This window comes from Parus major, chromosome 1 (assembly GCF_001522545.3).
Source record: "Parus major isolate Abel chromosome 1, Parus_major1.1, whole genome shotgun sequence".
NCBI classification, from domain to species: Eukaryota; Metazoa; Chordata; class Aves; order Passeriformes; family Paridae; genus Parus; species Parus major.
Genome location: NC_031768.1, coordinates 40,755,902 through 40,777,668, shown reverse-complemented (window position 1 = coordinate 40,777,668; position 21,767 = coordinate 40,755,902). Strand labels below are relative to the sequence as shown.

General features: G+C 42.5%; 1 protein-coding gene across 1 annotated transcript; it reads right to left on the bottom strand.

Moving 5' to 3' along the window:
* Positions 1–309: 309 nt before the first annotated feature.
* On the bottom strand, positions 310–18,552 carry DCT (dopachrome tautomerase). The gene is made up of 8 exons (XM_015617730.3): positions 18,030–18,552; positions 9,773–10,072; positions 8,288–8,388; positions 7,046–7,212; positions 5,249–5,428; positions 5,024–5,159; positions 3,402–3,603; positions 310–1,549 (listed from the first exon to the last, which is right to left on the bottom strand). Exons 1-8 carry the CDS (start codon positions 18,328–18,330, stop codon positions 1,368–1,370), a joined length of 1,569 nt encoding a protein of 522 aa, XP_015473216.2. The 5' UTR covers positions 18,331–18,552; the 3' UTR covers positions 310–1,367.
* Positions 18,553–21,767: the final 3,215 nt, after the last annotated feature.

Here is a 21,767-nt window from a genome sequence, read left to right as displayed (position 1 = left end):
TGACATCTTGGGCATAATCCAGGAACAAGTGCACTGGGATCCCACAAAGGCACCACAAAACAGCAGAATTGGCAGCAGACTGCTGTCCACCTCATGGAGCAAAGGCTATCTGTGTGTGATGAGCAAATCACAGCTTTGTTTGACCTAAAAAGTCTGCATTTTAGAGGTAAGTTTTGTGAGTTATTCAAAACTAGTTAATTCAAAGATATTCACATATTCAAAGCTAAGTATATGTGAAAACCATCTTCTTTCTAACCCACATAGGCGGTATTGAGCAGGCTAAAAGAAATGACAGAAACTGTTACTAATTGAACTTTTTATTCAAGGCTACAAAAGCAAAGGTTTTATAAGACTTGAGACCCCCCAATATACAAAGTCTGAATTCTCCATTAATGTAAAATATCAAGCACCAAAGCTGACAGGATCTGTTCAAGATGTCATTTGCTATGTAAAAACACCCGTGCCAAGATAACACAGGAGAACCACACAAATGGCCTTCAAATCTCTGTCTAAATAAAGAAATATACAGGGAATGTATAAAGGAATGTTTAAGGTGGGGTCTAGCAACAGCCACATCTAAACCTGATTCCCCATCTGCACACCTAAGTAATGCAAGCTATCTTAGTTTTATTACCTTGAGTCCTGCACCCTAGACCTTGGAAATTTGGAAGTTTAAGTCTTGATTCATAGACCAGCACATCAGAGACAAAAAAGTTAAGTCTCACTTTCAACTTGTGTCCAAGGTCCCTAACACAGAGGTAAAGCACAAATGTATATCTAAGTGTCAGGGAACTCCTGATCTTAAATTTTAGGAGTTGGAGTTTTAGAGTTTACCTATTGCTGTCTTCAACTTTATTGAAATAAACTGTAACCAGGGCATTACAGTATTTTGTCAAACAGCATTGAACCTTAAAACAAGACTATATTATTCAGAATATTTATTGGGAACTGTAAAATAATATATTATTCAAACATATATGTAGAATTAATAACTTTCAGCACCTCTTAATGTTGCTAAATGAAATCAAGAACACATTGAGGTGAAAAATTATCTTGGTTATTCTCAAATTGGTTTTCTCCTATTTGGATTCTCAGCTGTCTTGATCTAAACTATAGAGGATGATTTACATTTGTCACACACTCCAGATAACATTTAGTAATGAGAAAAAAATCTAGCCTGGCGTGGGCCCTGCTCATATGTACCCAGAGACTTCATACATTACAATTCACAAGATAACGGGAAAAACGTGAATGAGAACAATTTAGTCAGCTGCCAAAGGAGTGTGTGATAAAGTCTCAGCTAAGATACCAGTAAGGCAATCAAGGTCGCTTCCTACAAGAGCAAGCAAAGAAAGGAAGTGAGTGCATTAGGCCTCTCCCATGTATTTTTTGGGGCTGAAGCTCACATTCATCAGTGGTTCAAAACCTCTTCTGTGCCTTCGGTGCTGGAAAAGGACAAGCAGCAGAACAAGCACAGCTAGAGCTATAAGTGCTCCTCCAATTGTGGATCCAACCATGACAGCCCATGCTTGGGTTTCCTCAAGGGAACCTGGAAATATGAAACAATTGAAGTGAAGACAGCCCATAATTCAATTTTGCAAATTACACAGAAGACATAATATTTCCTACATGCTGATAATTACAATTACTTGTGCAGCTTAGTGACCTACTGCCCACAGGCAAAATTCATAACACACCATATAACTGAGACACATACCAGAGCTGGAGAGGCTTCCTGTCAGAGAAGTCTACAGACGAATTTAAACTTCAATAATTCATAATTAAAGTATTCGGAATGGGCAAGATTAACACTGGCAAGACAAAAAGACCATTCTTTCATCTAATTTGGCCAAAGTTATGAACTTTCTATAGTGACATTTCAAGACAGCTGCTTCCAAGCTATATTGGTCAACAGAAAACCCTCAAATTTTCCTAAAGACCACAAAGCAGCCTATTGTCAAACTTTTAACTGAAACCACTACTTAATGTGCTTCTGCTGACCAGCTCCAGACCACATCTGTTGATTTTGAACCACTTCTGAAGAACCACTGTCTTCAAAGATAATATTGCTTATTCCTGTAATAACATTGCTCCACTTAGCTGAATTTTTGTGTTTTCATCTGTGCTTTCAGAAGCAAAAATTGCCTGCTTTCCTTTTCTGAAGAATGCTACATATCCTGATATGGCAATAATCACATTGACTAAACAATCTCAAAAAAAAAAAACCCTCTCAAGAGGACTGCACATATTTAATATTTATCTAGACATATGGGTTAGAGGAGACAGATGGCTAAGGGAGATGCCACACTGACTATAAAAGCAACTAAAAGTCTTGTGCCCCAATCTGCAGTCTTCAAAAAGGCTAATTCCAAAACTTAGTAATGTCCCAAAATTAGTTGTTTACTGCTTTACCACCTTTCAAGAACCAGCAATGTATTAATATATGTTTATTTCTAATGTGATTACCTGAAGTACAATTAGCAAGTTACTCTTTTAGGAATAGGAGAAGGGTTTGGATGTAAAAGCTGTATTGTCTGAACACAGGCCATGCAGACAGGGATAGATACCCTCCTTCACAGAGAGCTAACAATTTATTTATTCTGTGAGTCAGAAGCAACAGAGTCACAAGCTACCTGTGCTCCTCTCTGGGTGCCTCACTTGCAAAGAAGGAGAGGGGGACAGTAATCCAAAGGGAGGAAAACTTCAACTCCCTAAGAGGGGAAGTTGAAATTTTCAGGGAAAACTCTGGGGATGCTCCTGAGGAAAGCACTGCAGAAGCAGCCAGCATGCCTCCACAAATCATGGCTCCCCTGCATGAATGCAGCCTGAGGACAAGGGTTTCAATCTTTTGCAGTCTATAGACATTTAAACAGTCTCCATAGATTAAAACCAGAGATATATGGTAAGCATTTAGAAGAAATTCCTGCCCACACAGGTTAGATAAGCACCTTATGCCTCTCCAAGTAATACTGAAATGGAGAAAGAAACTATTCAGATCTAATCTTTGGAAAAGCAGCTGAAGCATGGTTCTCATGCAGTTCTTACTCTTCTGCCTTTTACAAATATTTTAATATCTTGTTGCAAAATTTGGATTTTGTACATAAAAACTTTGCTTTCTTGCTATTTTGTCTTTGTCTGATTTGTGTCAAAGGTAATTTCAAATAAATAGACAAACAATAAGACACATCCCAGCTATGGACATGGAAAAATCTTTAAAATTCAGAGTTACAACAAAAAGCAGCCAGATATCTCTCCAGAAACTTAAATATAAAGGTTGGGAAGTGAGCAGGTGAATAGACCTCTGCATTTTGTGAAAAGTTCCTTATTTTATATATATGCCTATGCCATGGAAAATGTGAGCTGTCTCATCACTTGTCCAGGAACAGCACCCTGGGACATACCTGGCAGGTCGATGGCATAGGTGTAGCCGAGCTGCTCGGCGGTTTGGAAGAGCTCGTCGTTGGTCACCGGAGGGAAAAAAGGGACCATGTTATACAGCCGGTTGTGCCCGATGGGGGCCAGCTCCTCAGGCCAGGCGTTGTCAGGGGGCTTGAAACGCTTCATCCACTCATCAAAGATGGCATCAGTAAAGGAGTGAAGAACCTGCAAATCCAGGCACGGGCACACACATTTATTAAGCTCTTTCAGGAATCAACCACCTTTAAAACACTCAACAAACACGTGAGGTAGCTGGAGCTTTTGAGAGGGAGAGAGAAGAGGCTAATCTAATTTAGATGGGATTTACAGAATGGGAAATCAGGAAAGCTCATGAAAAAACTAAACTGATCTTCCACATGGGACATTTTGCTTTATACATCCTTGTTGCTGCTTGTTCAACATCGGCTGACATCAAATGGGCAGGTGAATCATCACAGGCAAGGAGATGCTGAGCTCAATCAGGTGAATGTGCCTTTCACAATTATTTTAATCTTTCTCGTCTCTGAACAAGTATGGAAAGTTGCAGGAAATTTGACTCCATCATGCTCATCTTAGAGCATATGCCACCAGTCCCATAGCTCCAGGTGCCCATGACTTTGATCAGGTGAGTTTATAGATCTAAAACTAACTAATGCAGTTATTGGTTCAGACAACTATTAAAAATATCTGAAACTAATTTCTGACATACTCATGTATTTTAATTACAACCTGGAAAAACTTGGAAATTATCCTATAGGAAATAATCTTTTGTACAAAATTACAGCTTAGTGAAATTAATTTCACCATGTAAGAAAGAAACTAATGCAGGAATTAAAGAATTATTGAGGAAACAATCTGAAGAATCGCTACATAAGTATTTGGACTGATTTCTCAAAAAAAAGTTGAAAGTTTAAAATAAAGGTAAGAAAGAAATATATCTAAAGAAATATATCTAATATATAGATATAATAAATTAAGAATTTATATATGTAATGTGTAAACACTGTGGTTTAATCCAACAAAGTAGAGAATAAATTTGCATTAATTTACTAGGGGAGAAAGATGTATAAGCAAAGTCTACTACTGGCTTTTTATTTGCACAATACTGTTCGTGCTGCTCATGGCAGTGCAGCACTATTCTGATGCACCACTGAAACCACGTTCTATTTCCCAAAATACCCTGACATTAGATGGACTTCTTTTTAGCTTGTAAATTTTGAAATAAAGAAATAAACCATTCCATCTACTGCTTTAAAATAATTATGCCCACTTTCACCTTATCTTGTTGCTGTAAAATTGTGTGATATAAGCCATTAGATTTAGATATCACCTAACGAAATTATTCAAGGCAGCATGACTTGGACTAGCAGCTCTTCTCCCTAGAATCTTATTTTATATTTTACAAATTACCCTGAGATCCTTTTCCTTTTTATTCAACATTTATGCAGGTGTGGCGGTGTTCAAGAAAAGATAAAGGACTCCTCCTTTGCTATTTAAATTAAGTATTTTTTAGGGAATTCACTTTACTTGTTCTGCATATCCCTTGTCAGAAATGTGCCTTTGAGCCTCAGCCATTGTCAATCACAATTGTGGGTAAAAGACATACCACAAAGATGGGATCGTTGGCAGCTGCGTGAGGGAGAGCACTGGTCCCATTCAGGAAAGAGTGAACCAAATTATGAAGGCTCAGCATCGGCGAGTCAAGGGCTCCATCTGCTTTATCAAAGCCCTCCAGCGCATTCCTGCGGGTAAAAGCGCCATCAAGTAACCACATTCCGCTGACAAATGTGCTCATGAACAAAACCAGCTCTAGAGGAGACGAAGGACAAACCTGAAACTGGAACTGGAATTGCGGAAAAAGGGGGGTCTGTCGAACTCCTGCAGGGAAAGGCACCTCCTGACATCTTCGACGGTGGGCAGCTGCTCGCTGGAGCCGCGGGGCGGCCTCCGCCGCAGTGGCCCCTCGTCAGTCCCATTGCAGAGCGTGACCAGGCGGTTGTAGTCATCCAAACTGAGCACGGAACACAGAGAAGCACAAGTCAGAGAAAGGTGAGCACTTGCTTGTTGGCTTTTTCTCATGCAGTATAGAGTCCTTGCCTACACATGTGAGAGAACAGAGGTTTGGGATGGACACCTCCCGGGGCAGCTCAGTTCACCTCCCACCTGGGAGATGAATTTATTGCAGGACCATCACCATGACATGGCTTTCTGTGGCCCATCATCCTCTGTGGACCATCAGTCATTTAGATCAAGAGTTACCACGTTCATTGTCCACAGAGAGAGGATGTTTTAAAAAGGCAAGCACAACTCCCGTCATGCCCTCTCTCCTCCCAAGGACTTTGGAAGAAGTTTTTGTCAGGCAATGTAAAACACAGTTTTCAATTTTGAATTGACAAACTTTCATTCCTGAGTAAGGACTATTTTTTTAACTCTCAACAAAAAGGGAAAAAATTAATGGAAATATGAGCTGAGAGAATGCAAGATATGAAAACAAGTTTTCACTTGCCATCTCTCATCCCCTTTAGACGGAAAGCAAAAGCAATGCATTGCATCCTCTTTATTCATGGCCTTCTAGAGCAACCTGCTGTTTCAGGGGTTACCCAGTAACTAATGGGGAGCAAATTCTTTATATCAGGGAGAGGAAGAGAGAAGGAGAAGGAGAAAAACTGTGTAACACTTTTGAAACAAAAAAAAAATCTGTTCTATTCAGTATGAAATGAAACAGCATTTTCAGAAACTTCTGAAGTAAACAAAAGCTCTTCTCAGTTTAACCTTGGTGAGGCAAAAGCTTAGTCACTTCAGTTTTCACAAAAAAAAAAACAAAGCCCTATTTACTTTTGAGGGAAAAGTAGGGGCAAGACTTAAAGCAAACTGGTGCCTAAAGCTGGAATTTCAAATATCTCTTTAGGTATCCAGAAAAAGAGACTCTTTTGAAAAACCCTGAGCTTTTGGTACCTCTGTCTGACTAACTGCACACTGCCCCTAAGCTGAGAGAAGAATGATGTATGGGTATTGTAACCAACAGCATTTTATGTCACAGCATCATGATCCCACATCTGAATCCCCTGTCAAAGCCCTGCTCTCACACGAGTCAGCAGATTCCCACACAGAGCTGGCAGCAAGCTCCTAGCTGGCTCAGTGCTGTTTTTCATGTGAAATCTCAGATATTTCAAAGTCAATCCCCAAACTGCCTTAAATATATCAGGGTTAAAGTCTCATCCAAAACAAGGTAGCAGACTTTCCAGCCTATCTCTAGCTTCCTGTGTGCCAAAACAATTTGCTGCTGCTGAGATCAGTTTGGTGTATAGAGAATCAACACACAGGCATTTCTTTTTTAGAAAGATACTTGCCAATGGGGAAACTCTTCAGACTTTTGGCTGCCATAAATTGGCTAAATCAACTAAAATCCTGTACTAGAAGAATCATCTTTAAAAAACACACTTCCACAATACGAGAAAGGTTACACAGAACCATCTACACATAAACTAACGGCAATTTCCAGTTTTAAAGAAGATGTCTTGGCTCCTTTCCTGCCACTCACTCACACTGAGAGAGCAGCCCCTGCTGTCAGTGCTGAATGACAGCAAGGATTCGTCCATATGCGAGCTTGCCCTGGATACTCTCCTACCTGTTACAAACTACTTGCCACCGGGAGAACCTGGAGCTGAGGTTGATCAAGCCCGGGTCATCGGGCCGTGATGCTCCAAAGAGCTGGTCCGTGCAGATGTCGCACTCGTTCCTGCCCGTGGCAAAGTTCCAGTAGGGCAGTGCGAAGGACTCGTTGCCCATCAGGCGCTGCAACGGACAGAAATGCATTCATTGGGAATCGACTCCAAAGGGAAGAGAAAGACAGGGACTCCTTCAAGCTGTTTGACTGGATATTTCACTGAATAGTCAGCTTTGCATTCTGCATTTCAACTACCTGCATTTCATGGTGCCGCTCCAACTCCTTCAAAAGATTGTGACATTAAATCAGCCTAAGCAAAGACATTGTCATTAGTTTCCCTACTGTGGGACTGCACTTCTTTAGGCCATGTTAGGCTTTCTGCCAGCTCAGAGACCAGGCAGGAGAGCAGGAGCAGAGATGAATTGAGCCTTAAGCAAGTAAGAGGCTTTGAGTGATGTAAGTGGGTAATGGGTAAAATTGTGCATGTGGTTGGCTTTCGTTCCAGAAAACTGGCCCTGGGGAGGAATCAGAACTTGTGTTAATAGGGGAGTACAGTGCATTTGATTGTGCTTGCTTGCCAGATACGATTTCACACAAGCAAGATCCTGCAGCTATTTTGATAAGCAACCATTTTCATTAGAGATCTGTAAGGCTGAAATACAGCAACATTGCCAGCATAGAAGCCATGCAAATGGAAATGAGTCAATGCTTCTGTAACTGGCTCTTGGGCATGTTAACATATTTCTTTAAATGGTGTGTTGTTAAATATATGTATGTATGTATTAAATGTATAATATGTCTGTCATATTTAAAGGGAGTAATATTTAGAGCTGGTTTCATAGGAACAGTATCTTCAATATCAGCCAACAATATCAGTTACCAAATTTTACATTGAAAGCGTTGCTTCAATTTTATATTGTTACTTCACATCTTCTATCCTCTGTTGTGGAGATGAAGGCAAAAAAATCTCCATGATAACCTTCACATCACTGTTCATGGTGAGAAACCATTCAGTCCTCAGCAATCAGAAAGCACTAATTTCACTTAAAACAAAACAAGAAAATTATCAATGAGCAAACAATCCTGGGAGTTTGGGTGAGAAACTATCCTAGGAGGTAGCTTACCCTTGGCTGGGTAACTCAGCAAAGTGACAAAGCAAAAGGGAGAAGCTGTGCAAGGAAAAGGAAAGGCTGTTCGACTAACCTGTAGTTCCCGCTCCAGCCACAGCAAGTGGTACCTATGCCAAGTAACAAAGGCAGGTCCTTGGTGGGAGAAATCAATACCTTTGAAGGGGCGGCCAGGACCTAAAAAAGGAAGATAAAACAAGCATTTAGGCATCAAATGAGCACCTCCTTTCATTGCCTGGAGTGGAGTTAAATAAGAACCTTCAGCTCTGAGTCTCTGAAAAGAGTGCACACATCAGAAGCTACATCACTTCCTTGGGACAAGTGAAAAAAACTCCTCTGTAGATATTTGCTTCAATGCTTATCAAAACTTCACATTACCTAAAAAGTTGGATATTATGAAGATTTCTTCTTGCTTTAGTGGATTTTGATTTTAAAAGCTGTTTTACTTTCTAAAACCCTATCTCCTTGCTATACGTGCATTATCTCATTATCTTGCTCAGCTGCAAGACTTACACCATGTATCTATGAAGAGAACCTCAGCATTTTCCATGCCAATAGTAATCCAGAACCCTTTGCCAACTTTCTTCAAATTGTGCTTGTTATTTCTTGTATTGTGCTTTTGCTGGGTGAGAGGCTTCAAACCATATGCGGATTTGTTTATAACTGTAGAAACCTTCAACCCACATATGCATTTATTTACCATTGCAGCATCACTAGAAGTTCCCCTTTCCCTTTCCCCATGGCTGTTTTCCATGTGGCTGAAGAACCTTTGCTCTCACTAGGCCAGAGGCTGCTTCCTTCAGCCCTGCAAAACGGAGCTGTGTCAGAGGGGCAAACTGAACAATACCCACTGCAGAGTAGCAGTCACCCTCCAGCAAGGAGATCGATACAGGCCATCCAGTCTGCACATGGGACTGCTTGCTGGAAAAGCCATACTGGTTGGTGCACCTCCTGCAAGAAGCAGGAGTTGTGAAATGGGACTGGTGTAGGTGCTTCTGTCTAGAAAAGCAGTGAGGCCTAGGAATCTGAACTTGGGAGAAAGCATGGGGTTAGATACCCAAACCTCTAAGTTAGGTTGGTTTTAAAAGGTGACTGTGATTAGTCAAGCAAATCCCATTCTTGGTGGATTGCTGAAAGCCACAGAAAGCAGTAGCACTCTGGTCCCAAATATCTCTCTATGGCCTGTGGCTTCACCACTGCAGAGCCCCTTTCCCAGCACCACTTTATCTATCTTGTCCAATGGAGAGGGAACATCTTTTTGAAGTCAGTTGCTGCCTGACCACACTTGAGTTCACTCAAGTGAAATGAAGTGTTCATTGCTCTCTGTCAGACTGAAGATGCACCAGGAACACAACTGGTGTGCTCCAGGTGCCATGGGGCATGGGGACCAGACCACAGCAGGTCCAAAGGACATCTCCCTTGAGTACTGATGGCCACCAGCTTCTCACCACCACCTGTTTTGCTCCACAGCTCTGTGCCTACTACTGGGACCTTTGTTCAGCAGTGGTACTTTCACCCTTTTCTTTACCTGCAGAGTCCATTGGAAACGAAAAGCACTAACCCAAGAGCGTGTCTCTGACTGAGTAGTAGTGAAGCCAGACAAAGTAGTTGTAAATACTACAGTTGGCAATCTGCGGTTCCTCTCCGCTTGGACCAAGCAGGCTTCTCCAGTGCTGAGTTGCAATGACGTAGTCCGGGTGAATGGTCGTCTTGGCGCGGTCTAGAGCATCAAAAAACTGCTCTCTCTCCTCTGCTGTCAGAGAGTGGACATCCTTCCTGATGACTGCTGGCTTCCTCCTGTTGCATTCAGGGCCGGTCCAGCCAAATTTGCATTCACCACAGTTGTAGCCACCAAAGTTCCCTGGATCAAGAGGGAACAATCAGTCATGACATTATGAATCAGGGAAAACTAACAGTGAAACGCGGGAGAATGAAGAATTAGTGCTCTTCTTCCCCAGAGATGCCAGTTCCTGGAAAGGACAGCAGCTGAGCAGACTGGCAGCTTTGCCAATTGACTAACCAGAAGGATGGCTGGCTTGATTCCCAGAGTCACAGCAGGGCCAAGAATAACACTCAGCCAGTTGGGGAAGTGCTGGGTAATGGGCTTGACGCCCTGAGGTGCTCAGAGCTCTGCAAAGCCCTCAGGCACGTGAGGACTCTCACTGAACAGAGAGCTGAGCAATTGAGGTTAAGCCGGTGATGAAGTGCTTTGCTCGACTGGCTCTCAAGTACTCCTCTACTTCCAGGATCAAACCCAAAACTGGGTCAGTTCACATGGATCCTTAAGCACAGAAAAAAATCCCTACACAAAACAGTTCTCTTAGGGACAAAACTTATGTGAAACTAGTACCTCTTAGAAGTGTATCTGGGGCCCAACACAAACCAGGACAAGCACCAGGGTTGCTGCTGGTCACGCTTTAAGCATTATTAAATAGTGCTGCAATAACAGCCTGAGAAACACTGCAGTACTGTCGTTCCCTGCTGGCATCACTCCTAAGGCAAGTAATCGGGTCCGCTCTAGAATATTAGCTGAGACTCTCTGATGAGATGGAAGAGCCCGAGAAAGCAGAGCTTGCTTTACATGTGGTCCCTTGCACACTGTGGCAGACAGCTGGCAGGAGCAGAAAGGCCCTACTGCATCTTGCTCCCCCGTTTCTGGGGGAGCCAGGGAACAACCATCCCTTCCCGCAGTACACACCTGCCCCCTGCCTGCGTGCTGGCAGGCTGCAGCTGTGGAGGACATGGGGCCATGCTACCAGGGGCAGCGGGGAGCAGAATGCCAACCAGGGCTCCTCTGCGATCTCCACACTGCTATCAAAAATCTGAACTGACTCCTTAACCCGTCCTCAACCTCCCCTCCAGCTCCCCACACACTCATTCCACAACAACCATGCCAATTATTTTCCAAAATGCCATAAAATCTCACTGCTCACCGCACGTATTGGTGCTGCTAGATCCAGGACTAACATGGGGATGGGGTAGTGTCTTATGAAATGTTCCCACATGGGCAGATGTCCCTAGGCTGTAGGCCTGAGCCTATGACCAGAACAACAATTAACATTAAAGCAAGATTTCAGACTGTCAAGTGGCTACAGGGCTTATTACCAAATCCAAAGACCCCCAGCGTTACAAGGGCTGTTAACAACAAGGCTCTGAAGCATATGTCGAGCTTTTTGGGTAAGGGCTGCTGTACTGTAAACATCTGTGGCAGACTCCAGTGAGACCTGCCAAGAAGATATGAGAGCTCTTACTGCAGAGTTTGGACCCACTGTAGGTTGGTTACGGTTGTTTCAGAGCCCCTGAGACCTCCAAGTTTACAGGTTATCATGAAGCTGAGGATCAGGGCCAAGCTTAGGCACCACAAGCATGAAGACTTCAATGAGGTTTTGGATCTTGCACATCCTGATGGCATCCCATGAGGATAGTTTCCAGACATATGGCTTACATTTTGTCGTGATGCAAGTAGAAGCAGCTGGGCTCAGCTGCCATGTTCCAGCTATGAGGGAAGGCACCCAATGCCAGGGGTCTCTGCATGGGCTAAAGGGGATGAAGACAAACACCAGAAAAAGCAAGTAGGTTATAGTTATATGAAACAAAGCAGATTGTGTGGATTGTATGGATATGGGGGGTGTAAGCAACATGGAAGATTTATTTGATCACATTACTCTCAGGGTTCCATCAGAACAGCACAATTACTGTTATCAGTTCAGTGTACTCCACTATCTGTGTCTTGTTCATTCTTCATGACTCAGCCTAGCTATTAGGGTCCATCACATACTCCAGCCTGAACTGACCAGATGACAAATATCAAGAATATCTTGCAGCATTGCCTAACTAGGCCATGTATACTGCTCGAGTTTCAGTCATGGACCATGAACTTCTGGAAAGCATCTGTTGATCCTCACACTTGGGTACAATTCAATCCTTAAAAGAAGGGGGAAAAAGAAGAAAATAACCATGAAAAGATCTGTCAACAACTTCTTTTGGGACTGGCAGTAATTCCTCCAGTCATTTAAGGGACCCCTCTACTCACAGTGCTAGATAAGCATCACATTGAAATACAGCACTAACAGAACCCAAGTCAGTGCAGGAACAGGTTTTTGCTGTCTGTTCTGGTATCAGAACCAGACACTCTTTGGCATTAGTTGAGGCTCTGATGGTGGCTATTCCTCTCTCAGGAAGGGCCCTTTGAATCTGCAGGTCTCGATTCCTGAAATCATTTTATCAGACAATATCTGTATTTTAGGTATATTCTATGTACCTACTCAGGCTCTGAGAAGAAATCTGCAAAAGCCTGAAATGATGAGTTATCTCCTTTGGAAGAAAGCTCTTCTCCAACTGTATGTATCTGGAGCCAGGCAGACCAATGACTTGCTTACCTGTTTCCCTTTGGGCAGGCACTAATTATATCCAATTGATGCTCTGCAGGATTTTCTCCCTTAACCACCCTATCTATGAAGGAATCCAAGGGCTCCATTCCTTCCATCACTTCCCCAGCCACTTTTCAATGGGGCATGAGCTTTTACTAAGCAAGGAGGACTGCAGTGGAGATTTGCAAATGGGACACAATTTCCAGGCAAAGTGGTATTTCACACCGCAATATTTCTGCTGATTGTGTTGAACATTTTTATCACATCTTCAAGTCTATTTGGCAATGTTCCATTGTCAGAAACAAACAGAAAACAACACTTTATGATATCAAAGCTTGCTTTTCGTCATTTTCTTTCAACAGACTGCGTGCATCACAGGACTGCTGTTACACAGCAGCTGAAATGGCAAGAAAATGATGGAGGTCTGTGGGATTTCCCACTATTCAAAGAGAAATTACTGCAGTAATCAGACCCAGCTTTTTTATGACCCACCCAAATCACTCTTTCAGTATTTGTTTCTAAAGCATTCTACCAGGCCACTGATCTGGACATTATGCATTCCTGTTTCCAGAAAGTTCATTTACTGCCGTGTACACTTCCCACATGACAGCATTGTGAAATGCTGGTCTCTTACAACTCAACTTCCCTGTCTGCTATGCTAGTGATGATGGACCCAATGGTACAGGTCCATGAGAAAAGGAATAATAACCTCACAATAGCAGGATATAGTGCACAGAAGATACTTTCAGTAAGGCAGTGAGACCCTTTCAAGATCCTTTTGCACACAGGAACCCTAGGAACATGCAAGGATTCATGCCTTAGCATTTTTTCACCTTCAGTGATTAACACATAGGAACACAGTGTACAACCTCCCTGAGGCTCTGCCAGGGCCAAGAGATTATTATCATCTCTTGTGGTTTCCAGAGAATATAGTGTTGGGAGGTCATTCTGGTACACAGGAAGACTGTATCACTGTTGGATGCTCCCAGCATGTTCCACTGTTTCCAGAAATGCCCACTGTACTGCCACTGGTCAAAAAAATCTGTATATTATCCATTAACCCTTTTGTCTGGAGATGGGATCACTTGCCTTGGGAGCTGTCTTCTTCTGTACCCAGTGTCAGCAATACTTAAGGTGCTCTATCTCAGTCCAGCTGGGTGAATCTGGCTTTTCTGAATTTCTCCCACTGGGTCAATCCATGGGCATGGCACTGAGAAAAACACACTTTTTCTGACCTGACCTTCAGTGCGTGGTCATACACATCACTGGTGTATGCTAACATCACACACCTCTGCAGATGTTTCTCAAGCCTGGGGGATGCCTGAGCTCATGGATTTTCTACCTCTTAGCAATTGTAACATGTGGTTGGCCTTCAGTCACCAAACATAACACAAATTAATAACTCCATTAACTTAGTATCTTTTCTTCAGTGAAAATGAACCCACTCAACACTAACCATTTTCTGCCTTGTTTTAGTGTACTGAGATGAAACCCAAGCAGCTGTCATGCCTCTTCCTACTATAGAGAACAGTTTAATGTCCATCATTATTAATATCCATCATTTATGGGATGGGGAGAAAGGGCTCCTTTTCAGGCTGCTTTAGCTATTGGATTAAAGCCAGGAGTGACATCAGATTTGAAACACCTGCATACTGCAATTCCTCAAGGCTGGGATCAGGACTGCTACCATGTGGGACAAACGGTTAGCTCTTCTCTCTTTTATAGCTCTTCATTTGGACACGCTCACAGGCTGTGGGATGTGGAAGATCTGTACCTACACTGGATTTAATAGGGTCATCAAGGCTATAATTTCGTATTATCCCACAGACACATTACCCTACAACAAGTAAATGAAGTGTATTTTATAACCACTTCAGAAGCCAAATTTTTACCTCGTGGGTAGCCACAATATCAGCTACATGGCGTACCTGTCAATGTGATTACAGATAAAGAATAGATGTTAAATCATCTGTCCCCAGCTTGAATATATTGCAATATATTGAAAACAAAACAAGAATTCAAAGGATTTAATTTTTTTCTATCAAAAAAATTCAATTAAAAATAGAGTAATGTTCAGCATAACCTTAGAAAGTGGAAGCAGAAAAAAATGACAATTATGTTTAACTCCTCAGTGAACTCAAGCTACGTCATTGTTTAATCACTGTCACAATCTGTACTAGCAACCACATGACTGCAGTGGTTTTTCACAATAGTCTTCTGTACTGAGTTTTTAAAATGCTTTACCAGATCTGTATTCCAGCAGTACAGTGTTATCGTTCAGAACTCAAAATAGCATTTAGTTTACAAGTCTTCTAAAATAGTTTTCTTCTAAACTAAATTTAATTATCTCAATGAAATACTGTTTTGTGTAAACAGTTACAGGTCTCAATATTCAAGGTTGGATTCATGTATCCATCACTTGGTCTAATTCAATACGTACACCTTCTTGAAAAACAAGTTAGCACATTCTCCTTCACATGTACTGCACAATGTCAGGATCTGTCATCAGGTAGTTTCAGCTTAAGAATTTATATAAATTGAATAGTATGAGGGGCACCCAAAACCAATTGTAAAACACATTCAATAGATTCAAAATTGAAATTAGTCAAGAACGAAAAACTCCTTGCTACCTTCCAACTACATTCGTTCCATAACCCCATATTTTTTTTACAGAGATGATATTTTTGCTGCAACCAACACATTGAGTGAAATGTGTATCATTCTGACAATAAACCTGCAATTGCTTATTGAACATGGCCCTTGGCACAGAAAGTGGAAAGCAAAGCTGGATCTTTATTTTGTTATAATCTTGTTCTATTTGTCCTCAGTTAAAAAAAAATCTATTGCATATTATTTTCCAAAGCCTAGAAATGGAAAAAAAATTAATCTGATCCTATTATAGCCATTCATCCATACTTGTGTCTGGGATTTTCTCTTTTTCTTTTTGGTTTGTTAGGGGGGTCATTCCATAAATACCCAGGACCCAGACCTGGATAGATATGATTTTAAGGCATTTTTCCTCAGTGAACAGCTTCAACAAATGGAAAAATTTTCATTTCTCCTTAGATACTAAGTTTTTAGCAAAAAGCTAAATTTATTGTGAAAACTCCAGAATCCCACCTTTGGAAGACCTCAGCCCCTGTTCCTCACACTTCCAGCTATGTGACATGTTCATTTGGCACCGTCTGACCAAATATTCAGCTACACGGTTGTTGGAGTTCCCACAGATTATCATTCACACAGTTTCTAAACTATAAATTAAACACTGCCAAGATGGAACACGACTGTTCATATTGTTAAAGTGCTAGAAAAAGCCTTGATGGGGTTGGAGTTTGCAAAATCCAGGAACCATTCCAAACAGGCAGTTTGTACATAAAATTCACTTAGAAAAAAAGATACCTTAATGGCAGAGATGTGCTGTGTTCCATGTCCCTTTGAATGAGCATATTTAATTTCTGTTACCATATGTTACCTACAATTATGTTACACAGGTAGCATAGCTCTAGATGCCTAATAAATACCACACATCACGCCACTTATAGCTGGTGTGCAGACAACCAGTGTATTAAACCAAGTGGAAAAAAAAACCACAAAGAACCCCTAATAGACACGGATCCACGATCACTAGCATTGTAAAAGCATCAGATCTAATTCAAATCCCACACAGCTGTGAACTTCTTAGCACTCTCCCAGAGATGGTTTTGCATACAGCATCAAGCAGAGTACAGCCCAGGAAAACTTTCTGAAAATTATGCTTAAGGATACATTTCACTTACTGTTTTATCACCAGTATATTTAGGTTAAAAAAACTGCAAAAGGAGAATGAGAAATCCAAGGAATTTAAAGAGATGAGGGGAGCAGCCAGCTCAGAAGAGGTAAAGCTGAACGAAAGGACACTACATTCTGCTCATGTAACTTGGATCCAGTCCTGCAAATATCAAATACCAGTACTTATCTCTACTTGAACAAGCAAATTAATGTCTGCCTGTACAGAGCATGGCTGTCTCCACTGCTCTTGAATTTACTCCCAGGTTTTGATGCTCTAATTACTTTAGCTACATAAATATTGTAGCATGCCCATGTGCTCCAGTGTTCTTCTGACCCAGGATCTGTGTCTGTATCTGATACCTGACTTGGGTAAGTTTTGGAGGTGTGTAAAGACCTTTAAGAAAAAAAATGTGCATCCAATTTTTTTTTTTTTTTTGCAAACCATCTGGAAAAGTCTTTTTGCACAAGCATTTGAAATCCAGTCAAAGGAAGAGATAAAAATTGATGTATACTATAAAGTCAATTGTTATTATTTTGAGGAGTTTCAGTAACTTGTATCCATTTAAGTCATCTGCCACTACCTCTCTGTTTCCAGTTGATAACTGTAATGGAAAATTTAACCTCTTTGGCTGAAATTCTCTGCAGTGCTGCCTTTCCAGATTGATCTGGGCTTTCTTGGTAGTGCAAGGTATACATTTTAGACAAAACATTTCAGCTTGTTCTAAGAATCAGACTGAAGCAAAACAGTTTATTCTTCTCATGTAAGAAAAATCAGACAATTTTCTTGATGTTCTCAACAAGAAATCCCGGTTTTCATTTGAAATGTGGCTAGAAAGATACTTCAGAGCCTGGGATGTGTCTTTGGCCTTACTAGTAGTGCCATCTCCTGCCAGTCCTGCACAGAAGTCTGAGCTGAGGATGCAGTGCCTGCTCATTTTAACCCCACTTCAGCCAGGGCTGTTGCTGAGAAAGGGTCCTGTCACCTTATTCTGCCCTGAGCTCACCTTCCTGCTCACTGCCTCCTGCCACATTAGGGAAGTGGTCTCGTTGGAATCTTACCCCTTTGGCCAGGTTAGCCTTCAAGCACATATCCCCCCAGATCCATTTCACCTCCAGCATGCAAGCCCAGGAGCCCGTGTAAAGTCACAGTGAGAAGTAGCAGCTGGAAATGAGGAGGAAAAGGATGGAATGGCCCCTTTGGTGGCTGTACAGACACATTTTGGATCAGTGTAACATGCAAATTTAGTTAAACTTGGGAAACACCCTGGCCTGACACTGGGAGACTTTCAGCACACAGGGCTAAGTCATGCTGCAAAGTACTAGTCCATGAGGAATCAAACAATGCACATGATCCAGGTTCAGTGCACCGTGAGTAGCAGAGATAGAGGTTTGAAAGCAGCAATGAAAGGTCCAAAACCCTGTGGAGAAAGGGGATCACTGGCTACGGGGACAACTCCATGGGCAAAGACAAAAATACAACAGTTCACATGAGAGAAAACACTCTGACCCTGATGCTCTGAAAAGGTACTAACAGTATCATGAATATGGAAGAATTTTTAGGATACTGGTAATGACTGAAGCCTCCTTTATACCTTTATACCACCAGGAATGTCTCTGGCCTTTGGAGCAAGGTTAGCACACCCCTCCATCCCCATCCCCTTCCCGCAGCGCCCATCTCACCTGTGCACCGACAGCTGTGATTGAAGAACTTGAGGGGCCACCGTTCCCGGTCATCCACATTTTGGAGAGTGTAGGGGCCACTCCAGGGCTGAGTGTCTGCCTGCACCCCCTCACACCATCCCCTGCCCTGCAGGGACCCACAGATATTGCCTGGCTCTGTCCCCAAGGCCGGGCAGCAGCGCTTCAGGCGAAGGGCTTCCACCGTCATACAGACACGGGGAAACTGTGCCTGTGCCTGTGGGGGACAGCAGCAGCTCAGGTAACCCAGCCCTGCCCAGAAGAGCCACCTCAGGGCTCCCATTACAGCTGGGTGCAGGCTGTGCCTCCCTGCTGGACCTGACTGCAGAGAGAAGGGAAATGTACACTGTGGGACAACGTGGCCTCACCACAGCTCCATGCCCCAGCCAACCAGGATAATAACTCTTGCTGCTGAGGATGCTGGTGTTGGGTGTTTGTTTAATCCCAGCCTCTAATTGCCTTGAATGCAGCTCAAAAGACGGCTGCTTTGACTCTGTGGTGCTTGCCCAGCAGCCATGGCTTTGAGCAGGGTTTATATAGAGGTTGGGAGAAGCCCTCATTAGAGGGATTAGCACAGTACAAATCCTCGTGTTTTGCACATGACATCAAGGGCAGAAAAGATGCCGGTCTGAAAGCAAGTTCTGCAGGCTCTGGCGGCTTGTCAGGAGAATGAATGCCTCAGATTTATTTCTCCAACTCTTTTATGAGCTTTGAGAAATTGATGGTCTTGTTTTAGCTGAGGTGGCTGGAGAAACACATTCATTCTTTTAATCAAAACCCTGTAAACAGATGATAAATAGAAGAAGAAACTTATTCTCTTTTAGTTCATTCACTGCAAGATAATACTTTCCATTAAAGCAGCAGCAGTGGAAAACTAGCTGGAAGAGCAGAGGATAGAGAAGCACCATTAACAAAAATTAATAAATGTGGTATTATAAATTTGGGATGGAGATTCCACCTCCCAACTGCTGAACTTCAGCTTGCGCTGAAAACATCTGAGTGGCAAGTGGGGAAGGGTTTCCTTCCTAATAGCCTTTTTGCATGCAAAATAAATTATTTAATTGTTTTTAAAGAGTGAATGGTCCTTATTTGCTCTGTAATCCTTTCCCCACCATTACACCAGAGGTTGTTGCAGAGATGGTCTGGCTGCTAGACTTTCAGAACTGTCACAGCTGAGCATTTATTACCCACCTGGCAGGAGACAGTCTATGAGATCAATACACACACCGGACATGCACTTAAGTGGTTCTGTTCAGTACACCAACAAAAATATCTTTAAAAAGCTCCTAGTTGCCCTCAATGCAACTCCTAGAGCAATAGAACTAATAAGCAAAAAGAAAGTAGTGATAAGTGATTCTGTGAGTCTGAAGCAATTAGTTCAGGTCCAACATACTAAATAAAAACTGGCAACTCCCCTTGCTTCACTGAAAGCTTTCACTACCTTCCCCTTCCACCTTCCTCAGCTCTGTTGTTTAGTTGTTTTTATAAGCATGTATAATGAAAAAAGCCATGGTTTTGTCCGTGCTATTCAATACTTACATGGATGTTCAACCTCACTACTCTGCAACAAGAAATTTTTGATCCATGCAGCAAATTATTGCCATCATCCAGCTAAAGAGTTCATCCACACTGTGGACACTGTCATCAGCACTTTTAGGTTCTCAGATCTTTATATCAAAAACTTATTGTTTGACAGACAAACTGAAATATTATTCTACCTCATTTATGGAGGCATAAAGCATATTATCAATATTGTGTATTCTGAAATGGGTTACAACTCACCTCACTTTGGATTCAATTTACCTGGGATTGCCTTTTGTCTGCTGCTCTTGACACAACATGTGAAAAAGACAGAAAGTGTGAATACATGCTGAAAAAATATGTTGAAGAAGTTCAGGAGTTATAAACGGAAGCACTGACCCAAAAACCCTCTGAAAAACATTCCTCCCCATCCTACTCAACACCCAAATACATCTCTCTGATGTGTGAAAGATCTGTCTTTGAACCTATGTTAAACAATATCTTGTACCAAAGTTACCCCCATAATTTCTGAAAGCAATTAAAGTGAGCACTCACTTATCAGCATCACCAGAATGGAAACAAAATATACAGATAGCATTCAGCTAACCAATCAAACCCCTGATGGGTCTGATGGGTCTACATGCAAAATATATGTCCAAGAAGCCATTTTAATCAAAGCTGGCTCAATTCATATACTGATAGGAAGGTTTCTACAGCTATTTGAAACCCTATATGAGACAGAGTAAGCACAGAGAAAGGTGAGGTACTGAGGCAGGCAAGATAAGGTAAGGCAAGAAAATAGGCTTCTAATGTAGTACATGAGAAAGGAGAAATCTGCTGTTTTCAGAGAAGCTGGAGTGTGGAGAAAAAGAATAGCAGGTAGAGGATGACATGGAAATTACTTAGTGTGCAGGGGAAATAAAACTGTGCGTAGAAAAGCAGCACATGTGTATCTTTTATTATGATTACTTTCCTGCATCACAACCACATAATTCTACAGCACTGGCATGCAGTCCTGCCATAGATGTAGCACTAGTCTCTTGTCCTCAGCAATGCATTAGCATTTTAGGAGTGCCTTCCCTGGCTGAGGGGGAAGACCCAGACAAACGGGAAAAGGATGCACAGATCCCACATCCTGGAGTCACTGTGTCGCCAGCAATGGTGGTTGCTGCTGCATGACACGCCATGAGGAACACACTGAACAAAATTACAAAAAGTCAGTTGTCTTTCAATTAGTCATTGGGAAAACAGCAAGCACTGTCCATTCCTCAGTGTGTCACTATTGAGAAGTCTTTTTGCTTTTCTCATGCAATCACACTCAAATAAAGGAGCTGTTGTTGGGGCTGCACAGAATCAGCACTCTACCAGTTTACAAATTAGCATCCTGAATGACTTTCTATTTACTACAGAGTTTTACTATGTCTTGAAAAATGGGTAGTGCTGTGTGTGTTGGTACTACTGCCCTGAACCATCAAAGGACTTTTCAGGCAGCAAATCTGAGCATGTGAGCCATGCCAATGATCCAAACTATGATTGAACTGCCTGATCCACACGCACTGGGCTTGCACGCCACAGTTTGGCAGATGGGGAGCTACAGGGGTGGCTTCTGTGAAAAGCTTCTAGAACGTTCCCCCCATGTCCCAGACAGCCAAAGCCAGCTGGCTCCAAGATGGACCCACCACTGGCAAAGGGTAAGCCCATCAGCGAAGGTGGTAGCACCTCAGGGATAAGAGATTAAAAAGAGGAAAGGAAATTACTGCATAATGGCAACTGCAGACAGAGAGAGGAGAGCAAATATGATAAGGACAGTCCTGTAGACATCAAGGTCAGAGAAGAAGGAGGGGCAGGGGGTACTTCAGGTACAAAAACAGAGATTCCTGGGGAGAACCCCACACCAGAGCAGGTGGATGCCTGAAAGAGTCTGTGACCCTTTGGGAAGTAGGCTCCTGGCAGGACCTGTGGAGAGAGAGGAGCCTGTGCTGCAGCAGGGCTGCTGGCAGGACCTGTGACCCTGCAAGGACCCACACTGGAGCAGTCTGTTCCTGCAGGGCTGCACCTGTGGGAAGGACCACGCTGGAGAAATTCATGGAGGACTATTTCCTGTGGGAGGCACCCCAGGCAGAAGCAGGGGCAGACTATGAGGAGTCCTCCCCTGAGGAGAAAGGAACAGAAAAGACATGATAGACTAACCACAGCTCC

Bases quoted from the DNA above. Each gene is read 5' to 3' on its own strand.
- DCT (XM_015617730.3), bottom strand. From the start codon at position 18,330: ATGGGAGCCCTGAGGTGGCTCTTCTGGGCAGGGCTGGGTTACCTGAGC. The intron at 7,213-8,287 runs GTTAGTCGAACA...TGTCCGTTGCAG, and splicing joins GGCTGGAGCGGGAACTACAG to CGCCTGATGGGCAACGAGTC. The intron at 5,429-7,045 runs GTAGGAGAGTAT...TTCCGTGCTCAG, and splicing joins TGGCAAGTAGTTTGTAACAG to TTTGGATGACTACAACCGCC.